Consider the following 17583-nt stretch of genomic DNA (forward strand, 5'->3'; position numbering starts at 1 on the left):
TTCAGTTTTATTTATTCTGGCTTTGGGATTTCTGAAGATGTTTGAGCTAATGATTGTGATGTGAGGATGCAAAAGTCCTGCAGGTCTCAGTGATGCACAGATTAAAGAGCTGCTGTGGCTCTTTGCAGGTGGCAGCTCAGAGCCATTTCTGATTTTTCAGTGGCAAACCTGGTCCAGGGACTAGGGCAGGGACCCCTCAGCAGCCTGAGACTGGGGTCAGCTCTGTGCTTGCAGTGGAGCAGGACCTTTGGGAGCATCAACATGGTTGCTGTGCTTTCAATCAAACATTTTCAGACTGAGCACCTCAGGGCTGCTCCTTCCAGCTGTGATCCCCTGTCCATGCCCTGTGCTCCCTGAGGGCAGTGTGGCCTCTCCTGCTGCATCAACCACCAGAAATAATGGGGCACAGGCTGAGCCAGGTGGTGTGGGTGGTAAATGAAGCATTTTGGATGTAAATAACAATTCCTGCAAATACAACATGAGGAGAACACTTCCATCCATGCACAGCAGAGCAGGGACAGCTCAATGGCCACAGCTGCACTGCCTACAGAAAGTTCCTCTGCTGCTTTTGCGTCACATTTTTATAGAAACCTTCAGAGCTTTTTATTGAGGGGGCAAGGGAGGTGTTCTATTTTTATTTTGCCTTGAAATATGTTTGGCTCAGATCCACAGAGGCACTTCCTGTGCCCAGTGACCTGGGCAGAGTTAATGCCTGGCAGCCAAAGGCACAGCTGGGCTGGGGATGCTCCACATCCTGCAGGAATTCTGGCTCAGCAGAGGCAGGGGAAGGGAGCAGGGGTGGATGCTGAGCTGCACTGGAAGCTCTCACGTGTGGACAAGTGTTCTGGGACCTTCTCTCCTGGTGTTACAGCACTGAGAGTTTCATTTTGTTGCTGCTGTGAGAGTTTGGGTCGCTTTCAGGCAGCCAAAGGGAGATTCCATCCTTTGTTGTGAGGATAAATGTGGCTTGCAACCACTTGGCAGCACTGCCAGGGCTGCAGGTGAAACCCTGCTGGTGTCCAGCCCTGATTAACAGCAGGAACACGGCCAAAGGTAACACAGAAAGCAGAGTGGGGCTGCTGAAGGAGGAGCACCTGGGACAGGGACTGGAGCTGCTCAGACTTGGCTGGAAGTGCCCCTGTGTGAGACACTGAGCTGCAGCTAAATTTGGACATTGCATAAACATTGCAAAGCCATTCAGAGCTCTCTGGTGGTTTCACCCAGGTCTGGGGCTGAGCTGCTCCAATGGCACTGAAATGCAGCACTCCCAGGGAACCATTCCCTGTGCTTGGTGGGCCCAGATCATTCCTGCAGCTGCTGCCTGCAGCTCCTGCCAGCTGGCAGGGGAGATGCTGCAGGAACAAGATTTCTTCAGCTTATCAATTGATTTTACACCACATTTATCATTATATATTCCAGAGAAATTAAACTCCTGGGGTCTTGTACCCCTCTTTTAGTGCAACAGAATTAAAAAAAAATAGAGTTGATTTCTGTGTGATTCAAGTACAGTTTTTCAGGGATAAAAATATGAAAATTACTGTTAGGGAAAAAAAAAAAAAGCATTCACAGCTTCTGGGGGTTACAGGGCTGCAGGGGTGCCCCAGCCAGACTAAGCTTTAGGAGTCAGGTGAGCTGCAGCATCCACCTCTCACAGCTAAAACCTGCAAGGCTGGCAGAGCAAGAACCCAATTGTGGAGCTCGTGTCCCCAGGCAGTGACACTGGCCTTGGTGGCTCTGGTTCAGAGCAGCCAGGACCTTTGGGGCACTTCTGCCTCCTGCATTTTGATAACTGGGAACAGATCTGGGGGCAAACCTGAAGCACTGGGCTGCACAGCCCTGTGAACCAAAGTGATTTAAAGGCAATAAAACCTCTGCTCTAAAACCTTGGTGAAGCCTTTTCTCCAGTCTTTCAGTAATTGGGGTTTCCATGCTGGGCTGGCCAGTTCTGACCTGGTTTTCCCATCCTCACGGCCCCTCCCCTCAGTGCCTGGAACACAGATTCAGTTTCACACCAGCAATGGGGCTAAGTAAGACTTTTTCCCATCAGAGAATACAAGCTGCATCAAACAATTGATGGAATAATGAGGGTATTACCAAAGTGCTGTCAAGTATGAACTTAGAGAGCAACTCAAAAAACAGACATGATATTATTACTCCTAAATGAATCCAAATATTAAAAAATAATAATAATAATTAAAATAAAGATCCTATGACTTGACATGAGCAGCACAATTGGGGAAACACCCCCCAGCAGGTGAGTCTTCCCCAGTCAGTGTCCAGCCTGGAAAGGAAACACCTGGACAGGAAACACAACAAGGTCACAGCTCTCACCCCCGGGGCTGCAGAGGAGGGCACTCAGTGTCCCCGCTCGGGTCACTCCTCTGCCAGGCACCACGTTAATTACAAAAATAAAAATAAAACCACAGCTGCACGAGTGCACAGCGCTCATGCCAGGGCACTGCTGGCACTGCTGGCACCCCAGGGGCAGTGCCAGGGCCGGGCTGGGTCACACGGTGACCGAGGCCGCGGGCGAGCTGATGTTGATGACAGTCAGGTGCTGGCTGTGCTCTGAGGGACACTTGGGGAGCTCGTCGGCCTTGCAGAGGATCTTGGAGAGGATCTTGCGGAAGGTGCAGCGGAAATCCCGGATCCTGTAGGCGTAGATGATGGGGTTGATGACAGAGTTGGCGTGGGACAGGATGATGGCCACGTACATCACCCACTCGGGCTTGGATCTGGAGAAGTCCTCGTGGAAGTGCGTGATGCAGTTCAAGATGTGCAGGGGCAGCCAGCAGAAGGCAAAAAGCCCCACGATGATGGCCAGAGACTTGGCTGCATGGACCTCCTTCTGCAGGGTGGTCCTGGAGTTGCCCATGAGCTCCATCTGGTGCAGCTGCTTGCAGGCCACCATGAAGATCTTGATGTAGATCCCCAGCATGATGAGGAGCGGGAGCAGCACGCAGCCGAAGAAGTTGAAGTAGACCATGTAGCTCATGGTCACCACGTTCTCAAAGAGGCACGAGATGAAGCAGCCGTGGGGCTCCGTGCCTGTCTCGTTGGTGGCGTTGGGACAGCCGCTCATGGCTTTGTTCCAGCCCATCAGAGGGGTCAGCCCAATCCCAAAGGACAGCAGCCACAGCACTGCGATGAGTCCCCTGGCCCGCGTGCCCGTCACCAGGCTGTTGTACCTGCAGCCCCGGGACAGAACCACGGCAAATGTTACATAAACGAGCACTGGTGACTTCCCTGCAGTTAAAGTCATCAGTGGTTTGGTTAATGAGGCAAAAGCTACACCCACAATGGGGCCTCACCTCTCTGCTGGCCCGAGGGGCAAAACCTCTCACCTGTGCCTCCGCCCACACCCGTGATTTGGGGGGTGACTCATTTACTATTCCTGAGAGGCGCCAGCCACTGCCCCAGCCCACAAACCCCCTGCAAGGGGAGGGAAAGCATTTGAAGGCTTAAAAAAGCTTTATCATTGTGTGATCCTGAACCAGCAGCTGCCAGCAGGGCACGGCCAGGGAGGCTCCCTGGGCTCCCTGTGCCTGGTGCTCTCTGCTCTGAGCAGCCACTGCTGGGCCAGTTCCTGGCTGACCCCGGCAGCTGGGGCAGTGCTGCTGCCCAGTTCCACCTTGTAATCCCATGTGGGTTATGCAGAAGCTCTGCTGTGGCCCAGGGACAGGTTGGTGCAGTGCTGAGCCTGGTGCTGCCCCACACCTTCCTCACTGAGTCCTTCATGGCCCCTCCAGCCCTCAGAGACACAAGCAGAGCTGGAACCTGAAGCAGCAAAAGTCAAAAGTCTGGTTTTGGAGCAACCAGAGCAGCTGCCAAAATCAAAGCATCACTCAGATCCCTGTCTGGAGATAGGAAGAACCTGCAGGTGCCAGAAGACAACATGAGAAACCCATTCCTGTCCTCTCCTCAGGCAGCCAGAGTCTGCTGGCTGCCACACGTCCCCTCCTTCCACACCCTTCTCTCAGTGCTTGTTTACTCTGGCTTGGCTGCCCTGCTCCTCCTTTCCTAAGAACGTTTGTTCTGATTTTCTTCCGGCCGTGAGGCAGGGGAGGGTTTTATTCCCACAGAACTGCAGCTGTGCCTGTGAATCACTGCTCTGCCTCCTGTGAGCTGAGCTCCTGCTCCTCCTGCAAGGATGGGGGACACTGGGGTCTGCCAGCACCACCTGGGGGTCAGAGAGGGGCTGGGGGAGCCCTCAGCTCCTTCTCCAGCATCAGCTGGGCTGATGGGAGGATGCAGCAGCAGCAGCAGCAGCAGCCACGTTTAGGTGCTGCTGAATTGTGGACACAGTCCATGGGTTGGTGTCTGAAGGGTAGATCTGGGCACTGAGGGGCTTCTCCTGCATTTTTCTCTCATTATTAATAAGTTCCAATACTTGGAAGATGAGAAGTTCTCAAATAGGGCATCAGTGAGGACAAGCCTGTTGCTTTTGAGACCCCACATTAAGTTTTCAGAAGCTGGAGCTGGTCTGGGCTTGTGGGACCTGAAATCACTGAGATTTGAGAAGCTGACAGAAATCCAATCTCTTGGCAAAGGCTGAGTCTCGAGCTGCAGCCCTGGCCAGGCTCAGTCAGTGCTGCAGAGCACCAGGAGCTGCTGCTCTCTCAGCTCTGCAGTGGAAAGGGAATCCCAGCTCTGCTTGGCTTGCCCTGCTTGGAGAGGATCTGTTCAGGTGCTCCATCCCAAAAACTGCCATGGTGAGACTGGGAAATGCCAAAGGGCCCATTGTTCAGCAACAGAAACTGAAGGAATGGAGAGGAATGAGGGGTTTGTGTGCTCAGGAGCAGGAGGAGCCACCATGGCCATGCTGAGGTCCCAGGCTGGTGACATTCACTTCTGCTGGAAACACTTGGCCCCCAATAAGGCTTCTTCCATCTGCTCTTCTCCTGAACTCTTGTGCTAAGATAAGGCTTGAAGGTTCACAGGACCAGTCAAGAAGCCACTTGCTGTTCCAGTGGCTGTCCTGGTGGCCTGTTTGTTTTAGAGCTGCTGGCTCCTCCCAGTGCTCCCAGTGGAGCTGCAGCGGGATCGTGGCACGTGCATTTTTAGATCTCCTGGGAGAAGATGTGAAAACATCCTGGGCCCCAGCCTGTGAGAGCAGTGGGGAGGGCTAGAGGCCCAGGACAGAGGTGGAGATGGTTTTTCAGAGGGAACAACTGCCCTGCTCAGATTAGCTCTTCATTTCCCCAGGATTTGCATTGCAAAGCCCTCCCACCATCTGCAGCCAGCTGATGGCAGGTGCTGCTGGTGGTCACTGCTGTGGCCAGCCAGAGGAGCCCAAGGTGAAACTGAGAATAGCCTGATGTCCTAGAATTGTTCATTAATTACCTTCATATTAGTGGGAATTCATTAATTGCCTTAATTAATATTTGGTGGGACCCTGCCTGTATTGCCCTTAAGTCAACACACTTAAAAAAATAAATGAATGAATGCCACCAGATCCAGGTATGAGGAGTCTCACAAGCTCTTCCCCAAGCTCCAAGAAACAGGGTCAGACACTGAGGAACCAACAGATTTTCACAGCTCAGAATTCTCCAGCAAATCCATCCTTCATTCTCTTTTAGGCTTAATATTATTAGGCAAAAAAAACCTATTAAAGTAAATTTACCTAAGTCTGCTCAACTAATGTATAACAAATATTGAATCACCTCTACACTTCCCCCCAGAGGCATCAAATGTTGCCTTAATGTAAATAACAGCTGAATATTTTAAAATGATTTATTGGAATTAAATAACCTGGCAATGTGTTGGTTCCTTCTACACCGCCAGGCAAAGTCTCTTTACTGGTGCAATCAGCATGAAGGTTTTAATTACCCCAGCTCCCACCCGAGCCCTGGGAGCCTGAGGCCATGCTGGGGTGAGTCAGGCTCCTGTCCTGGTGGAAGGAGCTGGGCACTCCACCAGTGTCACTGCAGGAGGACAAGGGAGTGCTTGAGGCACAGCTCAGCCCTTGCAGTGCCCCGTGGGCAGTGGGGCTGTCCCTGCTGTGCCCTCACCCACACAGAGGCTCCAGCCAGGGCTCCAGGAGGTGTCCCCTGCTCCTTCCTGGTGGCCTTCCCACAGCAGCACCCCGGGGCCCTGCAAACCCCAGAGTTTCCTGGGAGAGCTCACAGCAAACACCAGAAGAGCGGGGTCTGCTCAAAGTCTCGCTCTGTGTGTTGGGGGACGCTCGGGGTTGGCATTTTTGCATTTCTGCTGCCATTTCCTGGGGCTGGGAAGCAGCCCAGGTGCCCAGGCTGGTGCTGAGCACAGCTGGCACAGAGCAGGACACGCTGCCAGCCCGGCCTGGCAGGAGCTGGCAGGAACTGAGTCATCTCCTGCACGTGCCTGGCATCTGCCCACCAGCCCCTGCTGGACCCGGGGCTCAGCCCAGCCCTGCTGCCCTGAGCTCTGGCAGACAAGGAGAGCACAGCAGGACAAATTCAGCTTTGGGGTGAAGGGCTTGGGGCAGCTGCAGGAACACTCTGGAACGGGGCTGTCACTGTCTCATGGTTTATGTCAGAGCAGGAGCAGGGGAATCCTGCCTGTCCCTGCCTGTCCCATGTCACACCTGGTGGTGCCACACAGCCCTGGCCTGTCCTTCATGTCCCTGGGCAGAGCAGAGCCTGCTCAAGGGCTTTGGGTTCTCCCACTGCCTCCAGAGCAGGATCAGCCTCTGATGAACAATTCCAGAGCCCAAACTCCAAACCCACACGTGGCTTGTGCTCCCCAGCTCCCTCCCCACCCTGCCCCGTGCCCTGCTGGGTGCAGGGACAGAGCAGATGGAGTTTGCAGAACTGGGACCAGGCAGGTGCTGGGCTACAACAGCCAGTGACAATTCATAGATTTCTATTTTAAGTGTGAGGGGAAATGCACTGACACCTCCATTCACAAGGGGTGAGAGCAGCTCGGCTGCCAAGCATTGTGTCCTTGTCACCTCCTCACAGCTGTACTTTGCATCTTGCTCATTTTTTATTTTTTTTTTTTAGCTGTAACAAAATAAGCACCATTGCTGCCTCTGTGCTCCAGGCACAGCCACAGAATGGAGATCACACAGCAGCTGAAATATCCTGGCAGGACATTTTAAATGAATTATAAATTGCACCTTAGAGAGGAGGGGGGAAGAAAAAGAAATAAAAAGAAATAAAAAGAAATAAAAAGAAATAAAAAGAAAAAGCTGTGCTGTTCAGCCAGGAAGGAGTTGGCGGCCAGAGCTGTGAGCAGTGGTGACGCTGTCGGCTGGGGAAGTGGGACAGCTGCGAGTGTCCCTGGCCCGGGCAGACAAATCACTTCCTCCTGCATCTGTCCCCATTGTGCGGGGACAGCGGCGCTGCCGGCCTTCCGCTGGGCGGGACTGCCACACTGCCCGTGTCACACTGTCACATTGTCACAGTGCCACAGTGTCACACTGTCACCTGCCAGCCCTGCCCAGGTGAGCTCGGGAGCAGGGAAGGCAGAGGAACGGGCACACCCGGGCACACCCGGGTGGAAGGGAATGTCCCCTCCCTGGTCCCAGTGTCCCCAGCCACGAGCCAGGCTGCCAAAGAGCTGCAGGTTTAAAACGTGCCCGGGATATTCCCATCCGTGCCCTTACCCCTGCTGTGGCACTCCTTTCCCGGGTGGCGACAGAGCCGGGACAGGGACAGGGACAGGGACAGGGACAGGGACAGGGACAGGGACAGGCACAGCCCCTGCTGTCCCCAGCTCCTGGGGACAGGGACAGCCAGGGGCTGTGCAGCGATGTGGGAGGCAGGAACACGGAGAGGTACAAAACCTGCCGATGGCACAGGCCGGGTAACCGGGGGGTTCACAGGGGCACCTGCAGCGGGGGCTGCGGGGGCTGCAGCTCTGTTTGCTGGGCACCGACAGCGAGGGGCTGCAGGTGAGATCCGGCCCTGCAGGTGAGATCCGGCCCTGCAGGTGAGATCCGGCCCTGCTCGCTGCTCCGCGGGGTGAGGAACAGCGGCTGAAAGCCGAGCTCAGACACCGGGGGTGTCAGCGGGCCGGGCTGGGGCAAACAGAGGCCGAGGGAGCCCCGGAGCACAGGAAGGAAATGAGCTCAGCCCCGAGCCCTGCACGCTGCTCCCACGCTCCAGAGCATCAGCAGCTGCCCCAGAACGGCCCTGGGCCTGCAGCAGAGTCTGCTACTGGTGTGATACTGGTGTGGAAGCAGTGTGATACTGGTGTGATACTGGTGTGGAATCATTGAGACACTTGCTGGTGTGATGCTGGTGTGATACTGTTGTGGAACCAGTGTGATATTGGTGTGATACTGGTGTGGAATCAGTGAGACACTCACTGGTGTGATACTGGTGCGATACTGGTGTGGAATCAGTGTGATCCTGGTGTGGAAGCAGTGAGACACGGGTGTGATCCTGGTGTGGAGCCAGCCTGCTCCCGGTGCTTTGTGTTCCCGAGCCAGCCCTAGAGCGCAGCCCCAGCTCTCCCGTTTAAGGCCCGAGCTCCTCCTCGCCCCCCCGGGCTCTGAGCCCAGCCTTATCAGCTTCTGGGGCTGGGGCTGGGGGTTTCTGTCCTAACGAGGGTCAGGCCTGGCTGTGCAGCAGAGTTCGGGGTGCCTGGCAGGGGTGAGATAGGGGCTGGGTCGGGGGCAGCTGCTCGGGGCGATCCCGCTCCGCGCTGACCCTGCCCCTCCCAGCGCCGGCTCGCCGCGATAAGGGGGCGAGGGCAGATCCCTGCTGGATCCCTCCCTCTGCAATGAAAGGGGTGGAACCCCCTCCCCAAAGTCTCCAAACCGCTGCCTTTCCACCCAGCAACCCCACCGAGCTGCTGCCCTGGCTGGGGGATGGGGCAGGGGCAGCACCGAGCCCACCCTGCCCCATCCCGGCAGCTCCAGGAGCCCAGCCCCTCCTCTCCTCCCTGCCTGGGCACTTCCAGCTGGACAGAGCACCCAGCCTGTGCCAGCCCCTCCTCTCCTCCCTGCCTGGGCACTTCCAGCTGGACAGGGCACCCAGCCTGTGCCAGCCCTCCTCTCCTCCCTGCCTGGGCACTTCCAGGCTGCACAGGGCACCCAGCCTGTGCCAGCCCTCCTCTCCTCCCTGCTTGGGCACTTCCAGCTGGACAGGGCACCCAGCCTGTGCCAGCACAAGGGGCACAATCCCATGGAAGGTTTGAGCAGTGGGAAAGGGGGAAATGGCCAAGAGCTGCCCCTGCAGGGACTGTGCTGTGTCCCTTGTCCCCAGTGGGTCCAGCAGCTCTGGTGCCAGTGACACCAGTGCCCACTGCAGGGTGGAAGAGCAGGGGCACACGCAGACACACCCCCAGTGATGCTCTCCCAGGTCATTTGTGGCTCCTGCCCAGGCCTGATGTCATCCATTGGATTAGGAGTTAATCCTCTCTCTGGATTGCACAAATTCCCTAAACTCAGTCTCTTCTGCAAGCCTGAGAGCCGGGGGGGCGGGGACAGGACTGACACATCTGGAGGCACAGCTGGAGTCACCAATTCCTGGCATCTTGTGGATCAAATACAGTAAGAGGAGTCCCCAGACCCCGCGTGGTCCCTGCCTGGGGCAGCCCAGGGCCAGGGCAGAGCACTCCTCAAAGGATCAGTTTTGTGGTCTGTGCTCATTGCTCTGGCAAATTTCATAAAAGTCCCAAGCAGCAGCTTGATAATTAACACAGCAAAAACTTGCAACTTCAAAATAAAACAGTTTCTGCAAAAACATTTTGGTTTTGTGTATTTGGGAGAGGTCAAATAAAAGATCTTCTGGAGCAAAATTTTGCTGGATTTCAAAAGTTCCTTTAAAAAAAAATCTTAAAATTAACTTTTTTTTACAGATTGAGCTGGCCAAAACAGAATAAAAACCTTCTACATCCAAAGATCTGGGTTCTGACTCAGCCTGGAGATCAGTGCCCTCAGCCTGGAGCCAGCCCTGCCTGCCATCCCTGATGCTTCCTGGCATCCCTGCTGTCCCCAGCTTTGCAGAGGGGGCAGAGGTCCCAGAGAGGTCCCAGTTCCTTTTCCTGTCAGGACTTTTGGGTTTTTTTTGGGAGGGAAGTGGCCTCAGAGGTGCGGAAAAGATATAAAAATCTGGGACATGCATTTTAAGGAAACCAGGCTGCTCACAGCTAAAAATAGCTGTGATTTCCCCTCTCCACTTTACTGCCACGAGGGCACATGGGATTATTGCTGATTTTGTTGTTGTGTTTTGGCTGCACCCAAAGCCTGGAGCGAGTGGCAGCCCTGGGAGAGCCTCCCACGTCCCTGGGCCCAGCTCGGCTGCCACAAACTTCCCCAAAGATGTGACAGCTCCACTGCTCAACTGCACAGCCCAGCCCTCCTGCCCTTGCTGGGTTTGTGGCACTTCAGTTGTAACTCAGTGATAACCAAGGCAGACACAGTGTCCTGGGGATGGGGAGGCTCTGGAAGCAGGAATTGGGATGCTCAGGAGTGGGCACAGGGGAGCAGCAGAATCACCAGGGGTTCAGATGAAGGGCAGTGCAAGGACAGAAGGAAATGAGGCAAGGGCACGGGGAGGAGGAGCAGCTGCAGCTCTGTGTGCCCACGGCACCCACAGGTGAACACCAAGAGGATTTCCAGCAGCTCCAGCCCTCCCACTTGACATCAGACCCCAGCAGTTTGCTTTGCTGAGCAGCAAGCTGGGATCTGACAGGGGTCTGGGACCAGATCCCTGCAGGGAATGCAGAGGGAGCCCCTCCTCTGCAGCAAGGGCAGCACAGAGCCCCAGCAGCAGCCAGGCCACCTCTGGAAAGGATGAGGAAAACCCAGCCATAATCCAAACGTAATCTGTCCCACGAGGGCAGCAGGAAGGAGCTGCACTCCTGCCTTCCTCATGTCAAAGCCAAGGGGGGCAGAGCTCCTGTGGGACACTGCAGGAGCAGAGGCAGCTCAGGGCAGCACCTTTAACAGATCCTGATCCCATTAACTGATTGGGAATCCATAGGAACATCCTCTGGCTGCAGGAGGGGCAGCAAGGGCTCAAAGATGAGCAGAAAGGGAGAGGATGTGGCTGGGATTCCAGTTCATAGCAAAGCTTCCCTGGAACATCAGTCCTGCAGATCTGCAAGGGGTGAAGCTGAAGATGGGAGAGAATTAAACCCAGGACAAGCAGCAGATCAGCTCAGATCCCAGGGAACTGGGTATTTCCCCATGGCAGGTGCCAGCTGGGGTGTTTGCCAGGCAGCAGCACCACGTTCACAGCCCTGCAGGAGGTACCAGTGGACAGGGGCACACAGTGTGCTCTTACTCAGTGTTTCACTCTCCTTTTGCTCTCTAAATGCAGATTCTCTTCTCCCTCCCTAATTCCTGACACGTTTGTTCCAGGCATCCATCCCTACCTACAATTCTTTGCCATGCCAAAGGATTTGGGTTAATGCAAATAAAAGGAAACTGTTTTATTCCACCTACAAATCTTCTTTGGCTCCCAGCTACGGGACTGTGGGGTGAAATCCAGCCCTGGAGGAAGCCAGAGAGCAAAAGCCTCTGTGCCAAGTGCTCTCTGCAGGATGGATTTGCTGCTGCTGCTGCTGCTGCTGAGAGATGCTCGATTCCCTGGCTTGGATATTCCATTGGAGGAAGTGCTGGGGGGTGAGGCTGGCAGAGGAGAGCTGGGATGGAGCTGGGCACAGGGACGGGCACTCAGGGTGGCAGCAGCCAGGAGGGGGCAGGAAGAGGGGACAAGGACAAGGAGCTGCCTCCTGGTGATGGCCAAGGGAGAAGGGAGCCAGGGAAGGGCTGGGAGCTGCAGCTGCACAGAATGGGCAGCGTGGGTGGGGGCTTCTCCACAAACAGAAAATTCATCAAAGGCAAACAAGCGGAATACGAGTTTCGAGGGACAGAATGAATTCATGGCTTCGGGTCAAATTCAGCAAATATTTTTAGCCAGAAGAGGGAAGGCTCTAAACCACCATTTTTAAAATAAGATTTTTGTTCTGTAGTTCTCCAGATGAGAAGTTGTCAGTTCCTTCCCCAGTGAGGAGGTCTTGACCTCAAAGAGCAGCACAGCCACATCGGAAGGGCTGGGCAACTCAACCCAAAATCTGCCAGGTTGGTCAGGATCACTTTGCTTCACTGAAACCTCCCAACATCTCTGTTCCAGTTTCACTGAAACAATTCTCCTCTTCCCCATGGGATTTCTTGGTTCAGCCACAGAGCTGAAAAATCCATTATTAGCCTGGCTGTAATGCAAAGTTCTGCTGTGCACCCCGGCCCACAGGCCTGCCCAGCCTCTCAACCAGCTCTCAAAGGGTATTAAATAATGTGGCACAGCCAGTCCTTAATGTCCCTGCTGAGCTTTCCACAGGGAGCTGATGGAACCCTGCATGTGACAAGGACACTCATCTGCCCTGCAACAACCACATTATTTATGGTAATCGCCGGACAGGGCTGGGCACAAATCATTTTCTTAAACATTTAATACTTCATGGCCTGGTATCAGCCTCTGCACTGGCCTCCACAACTGGTGTTTTAACGAAAAAAGCTTTTCCTACGGTCTCAATTCCTAGAAACTGGTGACCAGCTTCCCGTTCCCACAGCACAACCCTGGTTCCAGAAATGGCAGAAATGTCTCCTGCCCAGAGAGGGTGGTGGGAGAAGTTCCTTCCCCCACTGCCAGCAGCACTGTGGAATAACAATGCTGAAGGGAAAACTCCAACCAAGCCTTGCTGGGAAAGCCCTGGTGCAGTCCAGAAGGGTTTTGCCTGTGTAGATTTATAACCTCTAGTCCCTTTTGATCTTGGTGTACAACTGAAAAAAGCCATTCAGTCCCTAAATCTCCTGTCACCGAGGAGTGGCCTGGCCATTGTCCTGCTGAGCCCCCCTCCTTTGAAAGGAGTTTGTGACTTGCTGGACCCTTCTGAGAGCCCTGAAATAGGCCTCAATGCCAAGATGGAGTTAAATCCAAATTTCGCACTTCAGCCAGCCTAGGATGGGACTCCTTGGTCTCCATTTGTGTCCAGCTCAAAAGGACTCAGAGGAATAAAGATGTTTGTGCAAATGGAATAAAAGATTTGGCGTGAGAAGGGGTGAGGAAAGCGAAGCTGGGAAAGAATCCCGAAGCAAGGCAAAAGTGCCCTGGGATGAACTGCCCTGATGGAGAGCCGAGCAAACCTGCTGGAGACCAGGATTGGGGGAAAAGGAGTGGAGGAAACTCAGCGGGCAGAGCCACTTCCCTCTGGGAGCACAGGAACGATCCCTCAGGGCATTTCTGATCCTCTGCTCCCCCGGCTCCCAGCAGAGCTCAGACCCCTCACCACAGTTTCCTCAGCTGCAGAAAGTGCTTGTGCTACAAAAATAGAGTTATTGCCTGACAGCTTGAGGCCAGGGGTGTGATTAAACTGAAACTCAGAAATCTGACCCGCTTCTGTAGCTGCTGCGGTGCCGCTGCCCCAGCATCCCGGGAAAGCCCCGGGCGAACGGCTGAAAAGACACGGCAGCATTTTCCGGAGCCAGGGTGGCTCTGCGAGCCCGGCTGGGTGGCTGGGAGGGTCAGAAACAGCGTCAGGGATGCTGGAAACAACCTGTCCCTGTCCCTGTCCCCGTCCCCGTCCCTGCTGTCCGCTCCCGCTTGCGCGACATCCCCCGGAATTTCCAGGCGCCGCATGACACACAGCCACGCTTCTCCACCTCTGCCCGATGACTAATTAATATTTGCTCAACCTCTGCGAGGTCTCGGGTGCAAGGTGCCAGAACAGGGTGAAAGGGTTTTCTCTTTCCTGAAGTCGTTTCAGGGCGGCTTCAGCGCCGGGCGCGGGAGGCGCCGGGGCCGAGCAGGGGCTGCGGCTTTGGGGCTCGGCCGAGTCCCTGCGCCCACCGGCCCTGCTGCCCCACAGCTCTGCCCCCCAGCCCTGCAGCTGCCCTGCGCCCCCGGGGGGCTCCCTCCGTGTCTTATTCCCAGGGAAGGACAGCTGAGACAGGAGGAGGCTGAGATGAACAAGCTCAATGCAAAGCCCGGGGTTTGGTGCAGCTCAGGGGAGCTGCTGCACCAGCCCACTGGAGAGGTGCCTGTAACTTCTGTTCCATACAGTTTTCCCCATTTTAATACAATTCCCATTAATTAGAAGGAAAACGATTCGTGTCTTGGATGCTGCACTTGGATGAGATTGAACTGTAAAACTCTAAAATCTGCCGTGTGAATTTTTCTGCTCCCCTTTCTCCCTTCACGGTAGGAAAGAGGAGAAAGAGTGGTTGCTTCTCTATTTAATTACCTGAGAGATGCCTGGACACCGCAATAAAGGGGCTGTATAAATACCTGCACAGATGAGCCACAACCATCCCAAACACAGCCTTGCATCACTGCGGGCCTGCCCGAGAAACCTCTGACCCTCCCAAGGCAAACATCCTCAAGAAACTGAACTTCCAGGTGTATTCCAAAGCAAGAAGTAGGACACTGATCCCATTCCTGCAGCGAGCGAGTGACAAACCTCTGGCATTTCCATCACCTGTCAGCAGCAAAACTTTTGGGGCAGCACCAGAGATTAGAAGCTGCTGCACAGTGAGAGCAGGGAGATCAGACCCGGGGAATGTGGCTGCCCGCTCCCACTCCAACTCTTACCTCAGTGGGATCTTAATAGCCAGGTACCTGTCGATGGCCACGGCCAGCAGGCTGAAAATGGAGCTTTGGGTCAGCACCAGCACGAAGCAGGCGAAGAAGAGGCAGCTGTGAAAATCCACCTGGAAGCCGATGCTGATGGTGATGGCGAAAGGGATGGCCAACAACCCCACGGCGATATCGGCCACGGCCAGCGACACCAAGAAATAGTTGGTGGCGTTCTTCAAGGTGCTGTTGATGGCCACAGCCCAGCAGACCAGCACGTTGCCAGCGATGGAAAGCACGGCGATGATGAGCTCCAGCACGATGTAGGTGGTTTTCATAGTGTCCATGGCGAGCGCAGCGCCGGGAGCGGGCGCTGCTCATGGGAAGCAGGGACTTTCCTCGGGGCGCCCTCCCGCAGGTACCAGCACGGCACGGGGCAGCCGAACGCCCATGGCCGGGCTCCCCGCGGCCCTGGGGGGCCGGAGGGGCGCGGCGAGCCCCGGGTGGCGGCCCCCCGCTGCCCGCAGCGCCCGGCCCCCGCCCGGCATCCGCGGGTCCCGCTCAGCGCCCGCCCGCCGCCGCCCGCGGGGCCATCGGGGCCGGCCCGACCGGGGCTGCTCCTCCCGGGCTGCTCCTCCCGGGATGTTCCTCCCGGGATGTTCCTCCCGGGGCTGCTCCGCCCGGGCTGCTCCTCCCGGGATGTTCCTCCCGGGATGCTCCGCCCGGGGATGCTCCGCCGCTGCCGCCCGCTCCCCGCGGAAAAGCCGCTGCCGGCGGCGGCGGGGCTATTTCTGCTCACGGGGCGAGCGGGGCGGGGAGTGCGCGGCGCGGAGCCATTGGCCGGGACCCGGCGGCACCGGCACCGCGCCCCCGCAGGGCCCGGCACCGCTCCCGAACCCCCGGCCCCGCTCCCGAACCCCCGGCCCCGCTCCCGAACCCCCGGTCCCGGCACGGCTCCCCCGAGGTTTTGGGCACCGCTTTGCACAATTCGGAATAAAAAGTTGCCCCCGCTGTCCCCAAACTCGAGGACTGCGGATGCTGCCGCTCCTCCGGGACAGAGGAGCTGCCGCACCGAAAATAAAATCTGCCACCAGCAGAGCGCTGACCCAAAGTTGGAGATTTCACAAAATCCTGGCAGCAGCTCGGTCTCTGTATAGTTGTGGCACAGCGGGGTATTTCCTGATGTAAGAAATGGCAAAATACCACGGATTAGCAAATGCTGTTACTCACAGGGCTGAAGTGGTTGAGTTTCAGTCTAAGAAGTTTTAAAAAAAGTTAGACCTGAAGGGGTTGTCTGCTCTGGTGGATCTTAAACCAGCAGGGAAGGTGAAGGTAATTTAAAAACTGGTTACCTTTTCATTGTAGGTTCCATGCTTTATATTGTGTTCACCATCAAAACACAGAACAGAGATTGAACCTCACACCACTGCCGAAGCATCCAGCAGCACTGAATAGCCCAGGGTAGAAAGTGGAAAAAAATTCAAACAATTAAAGGTAATAAACCTTCCTGTAGCAAACAGAAAGTAAAAGATATTGCCATTGATTTCCTTTTTTTTTTTTAAACAAAGTTGTAAACTACATCCTGTGGAAGGGAATGTTTTCTGAGGATCCAGAGCTAAATCAGAGCAAAAAACATATGGGAAAAATAGGATTGAAATGATTCCTTTGGGTATAGTGCAAATGGAAACACTCCTGCTGACCAGCAACACTTTGGGTCAGACAGATACAAAGGGGAACTCTTAATTTATACTGAACAAAGTCATTTTTATCAAGTTGGACATCTCAGGATGCTGCCAGAAAGCTGTGCCAGGGGTACATCTCCTTTGATGGGGATTTGCCCACAGGAGCATCGCTGCTCTCTGCACTCCAGGCACTCTGCTGCCACAGGGAAGAACCAATCCCACGATGGCATTAACAGGGAAGCCCTGAAATCCCGGGACTCAAACCTCAGTTTTTGCCTGGAAGTGCCCTGAAAGGAGCAGCAGAGTTTGAGGTGAGCTCCAGGTTCACAGCCCCAGGTCTGGCTGCTCCAGCAGCACTGGCTGGATCCTGAACTTGCCCACACTGGTTTATTTATTATTTTGGGATGAGTGCAGCTTGCCTCGTGCAGAGCCTGTTATAACCATGTGAACTATCACAGAGAAGCACTTTTCCCCCCAAAGGGATGGATTTACATCAGGGTTTTCACACACATTGTTTTCCTAGTGCAGGAACATGTGCCAACAGCCACCTTCTGCTGCTTTACAGCACCTCAGCAAAACCAGAATTAACTTTCTGCAGTGGACACATTTTATTAGAGAAAGATCTGCTTTTGTGATCATGGAAGCACTTATTACAGACTGAGCCCAGGGAAATTGTGGTTTGTCAAGTCAGACATGAACAGAAAAACCATTATTTCAGGTTCTGATGAATAGGTTGTTTGGGCAAGGTCTCTGTGAGACAGGTAGTGAGGCAGTGAATATTGTGGATTTTGCATTACAGGGAGATTCATGGCCCTCCAAAGCAGCAGAACCTGTGCCAAGGTCCAGTGGTTTATTCTGGCAGAAACTGGTGCAACTGAGCTGACTCCCAATACAACTCCTGCAAGGGGAGCCAAGGACAAGTGTGCTCAGCTCTCTTCTCCCAAACGTGGTTAAATCCTGCTGGCAGGAAAATCAGGACGAGCCCATTCCCAGATCCTGCCCTCCAGCTGTGCTCTTTGAGCCCTCTTAAAACATCTGGCATCACAGACCCTCCTTGAAACACCAAGCGAACACCAAGTGCTGCCCTGTGGAGAACGACCTGAGCACTGCGAAACCCCGCAGCTCCCGGGGCTCGGGGGATCCACAGGTGAGAGGCTGCAAATTTATCTTCTGGAATCTGTAAAGGAGCAAGGAAATCACAGAACCATCGAGGTAAACGCAGCCCAGAGCCGGCAGCCTGAGAGGTGAAGAATCCATTCAAGAATTGGAGTACAACAGCACCAAGGCAGGACCGGAGCCCTGCTGGATGCTCACATGCCAGACCCAGATGAATCACCACTACTATTATTTTCCTGGATTCCACTTCCCTCCAGGGATTCGCCTCCCAAACACTC

At 54.9% G+C, this 17583-nt stretch overlaps 1 protein-coding gene across 1 annotated transcript; it reads right to left on the minus strand.

The window, feature by feature from the left end:
• Positions 1 to 5: 5 nt before the first annotated feature.
• On the minus strand, positions 6 to 15353 carry ADORA2B (adenosine A2b receptor). Its single transcript, XM_064395003.1, has 2 exons — positions 14526 to 15353; positions 6 to 3188 (listed from the first exon to the last, which is right to left on the minus strand). The coding sequence occupies exons 1-2, from the start codon at positions 14852 to 14854 to the stop codon at positions 2507 to 2509; spliced, it is 1011 nt and encodes a 336-aa protein (XP_064251073.1). The 5' UTR covers positions 14855 to 15353; the 3' UTR covers positions 6 to 2506.
• Between the last annotated feature and the right edge of the window lie 2230 nt (positions 15354 to 17583).

Source organism: Passer domesticus, chromosome 19, assembly GCF_036417665.1.
Source record: "Passer domesticus isolate bPasDom1 chromosome 19, bPasDom1.hap1, whole genome shotgun sequence".
Classification (NCBI taxonomy): Eukaryota; Metazoa; Chordata; class Aves; order Passeriformes; family Passeridae; genus Passer; species Passer domesticus.

Excerpts from the sequence above, each read along its gene's own strand:
- ADORA2B (XM_064395003.1), bottom strand. The coding sequence starts at position 14,854 with ATGGACACTATGAAAACCACCTACATCGTGCTGGAGCTCATCATCGCC. Across the intron at positions 3,189-14,525 it reads GCTATTAAGATCCCACTGAG|GTACAACAGCCTGGTGACGG; the intron begins GTAAGAGTTGGA and ends CCGGGGCTGCAG.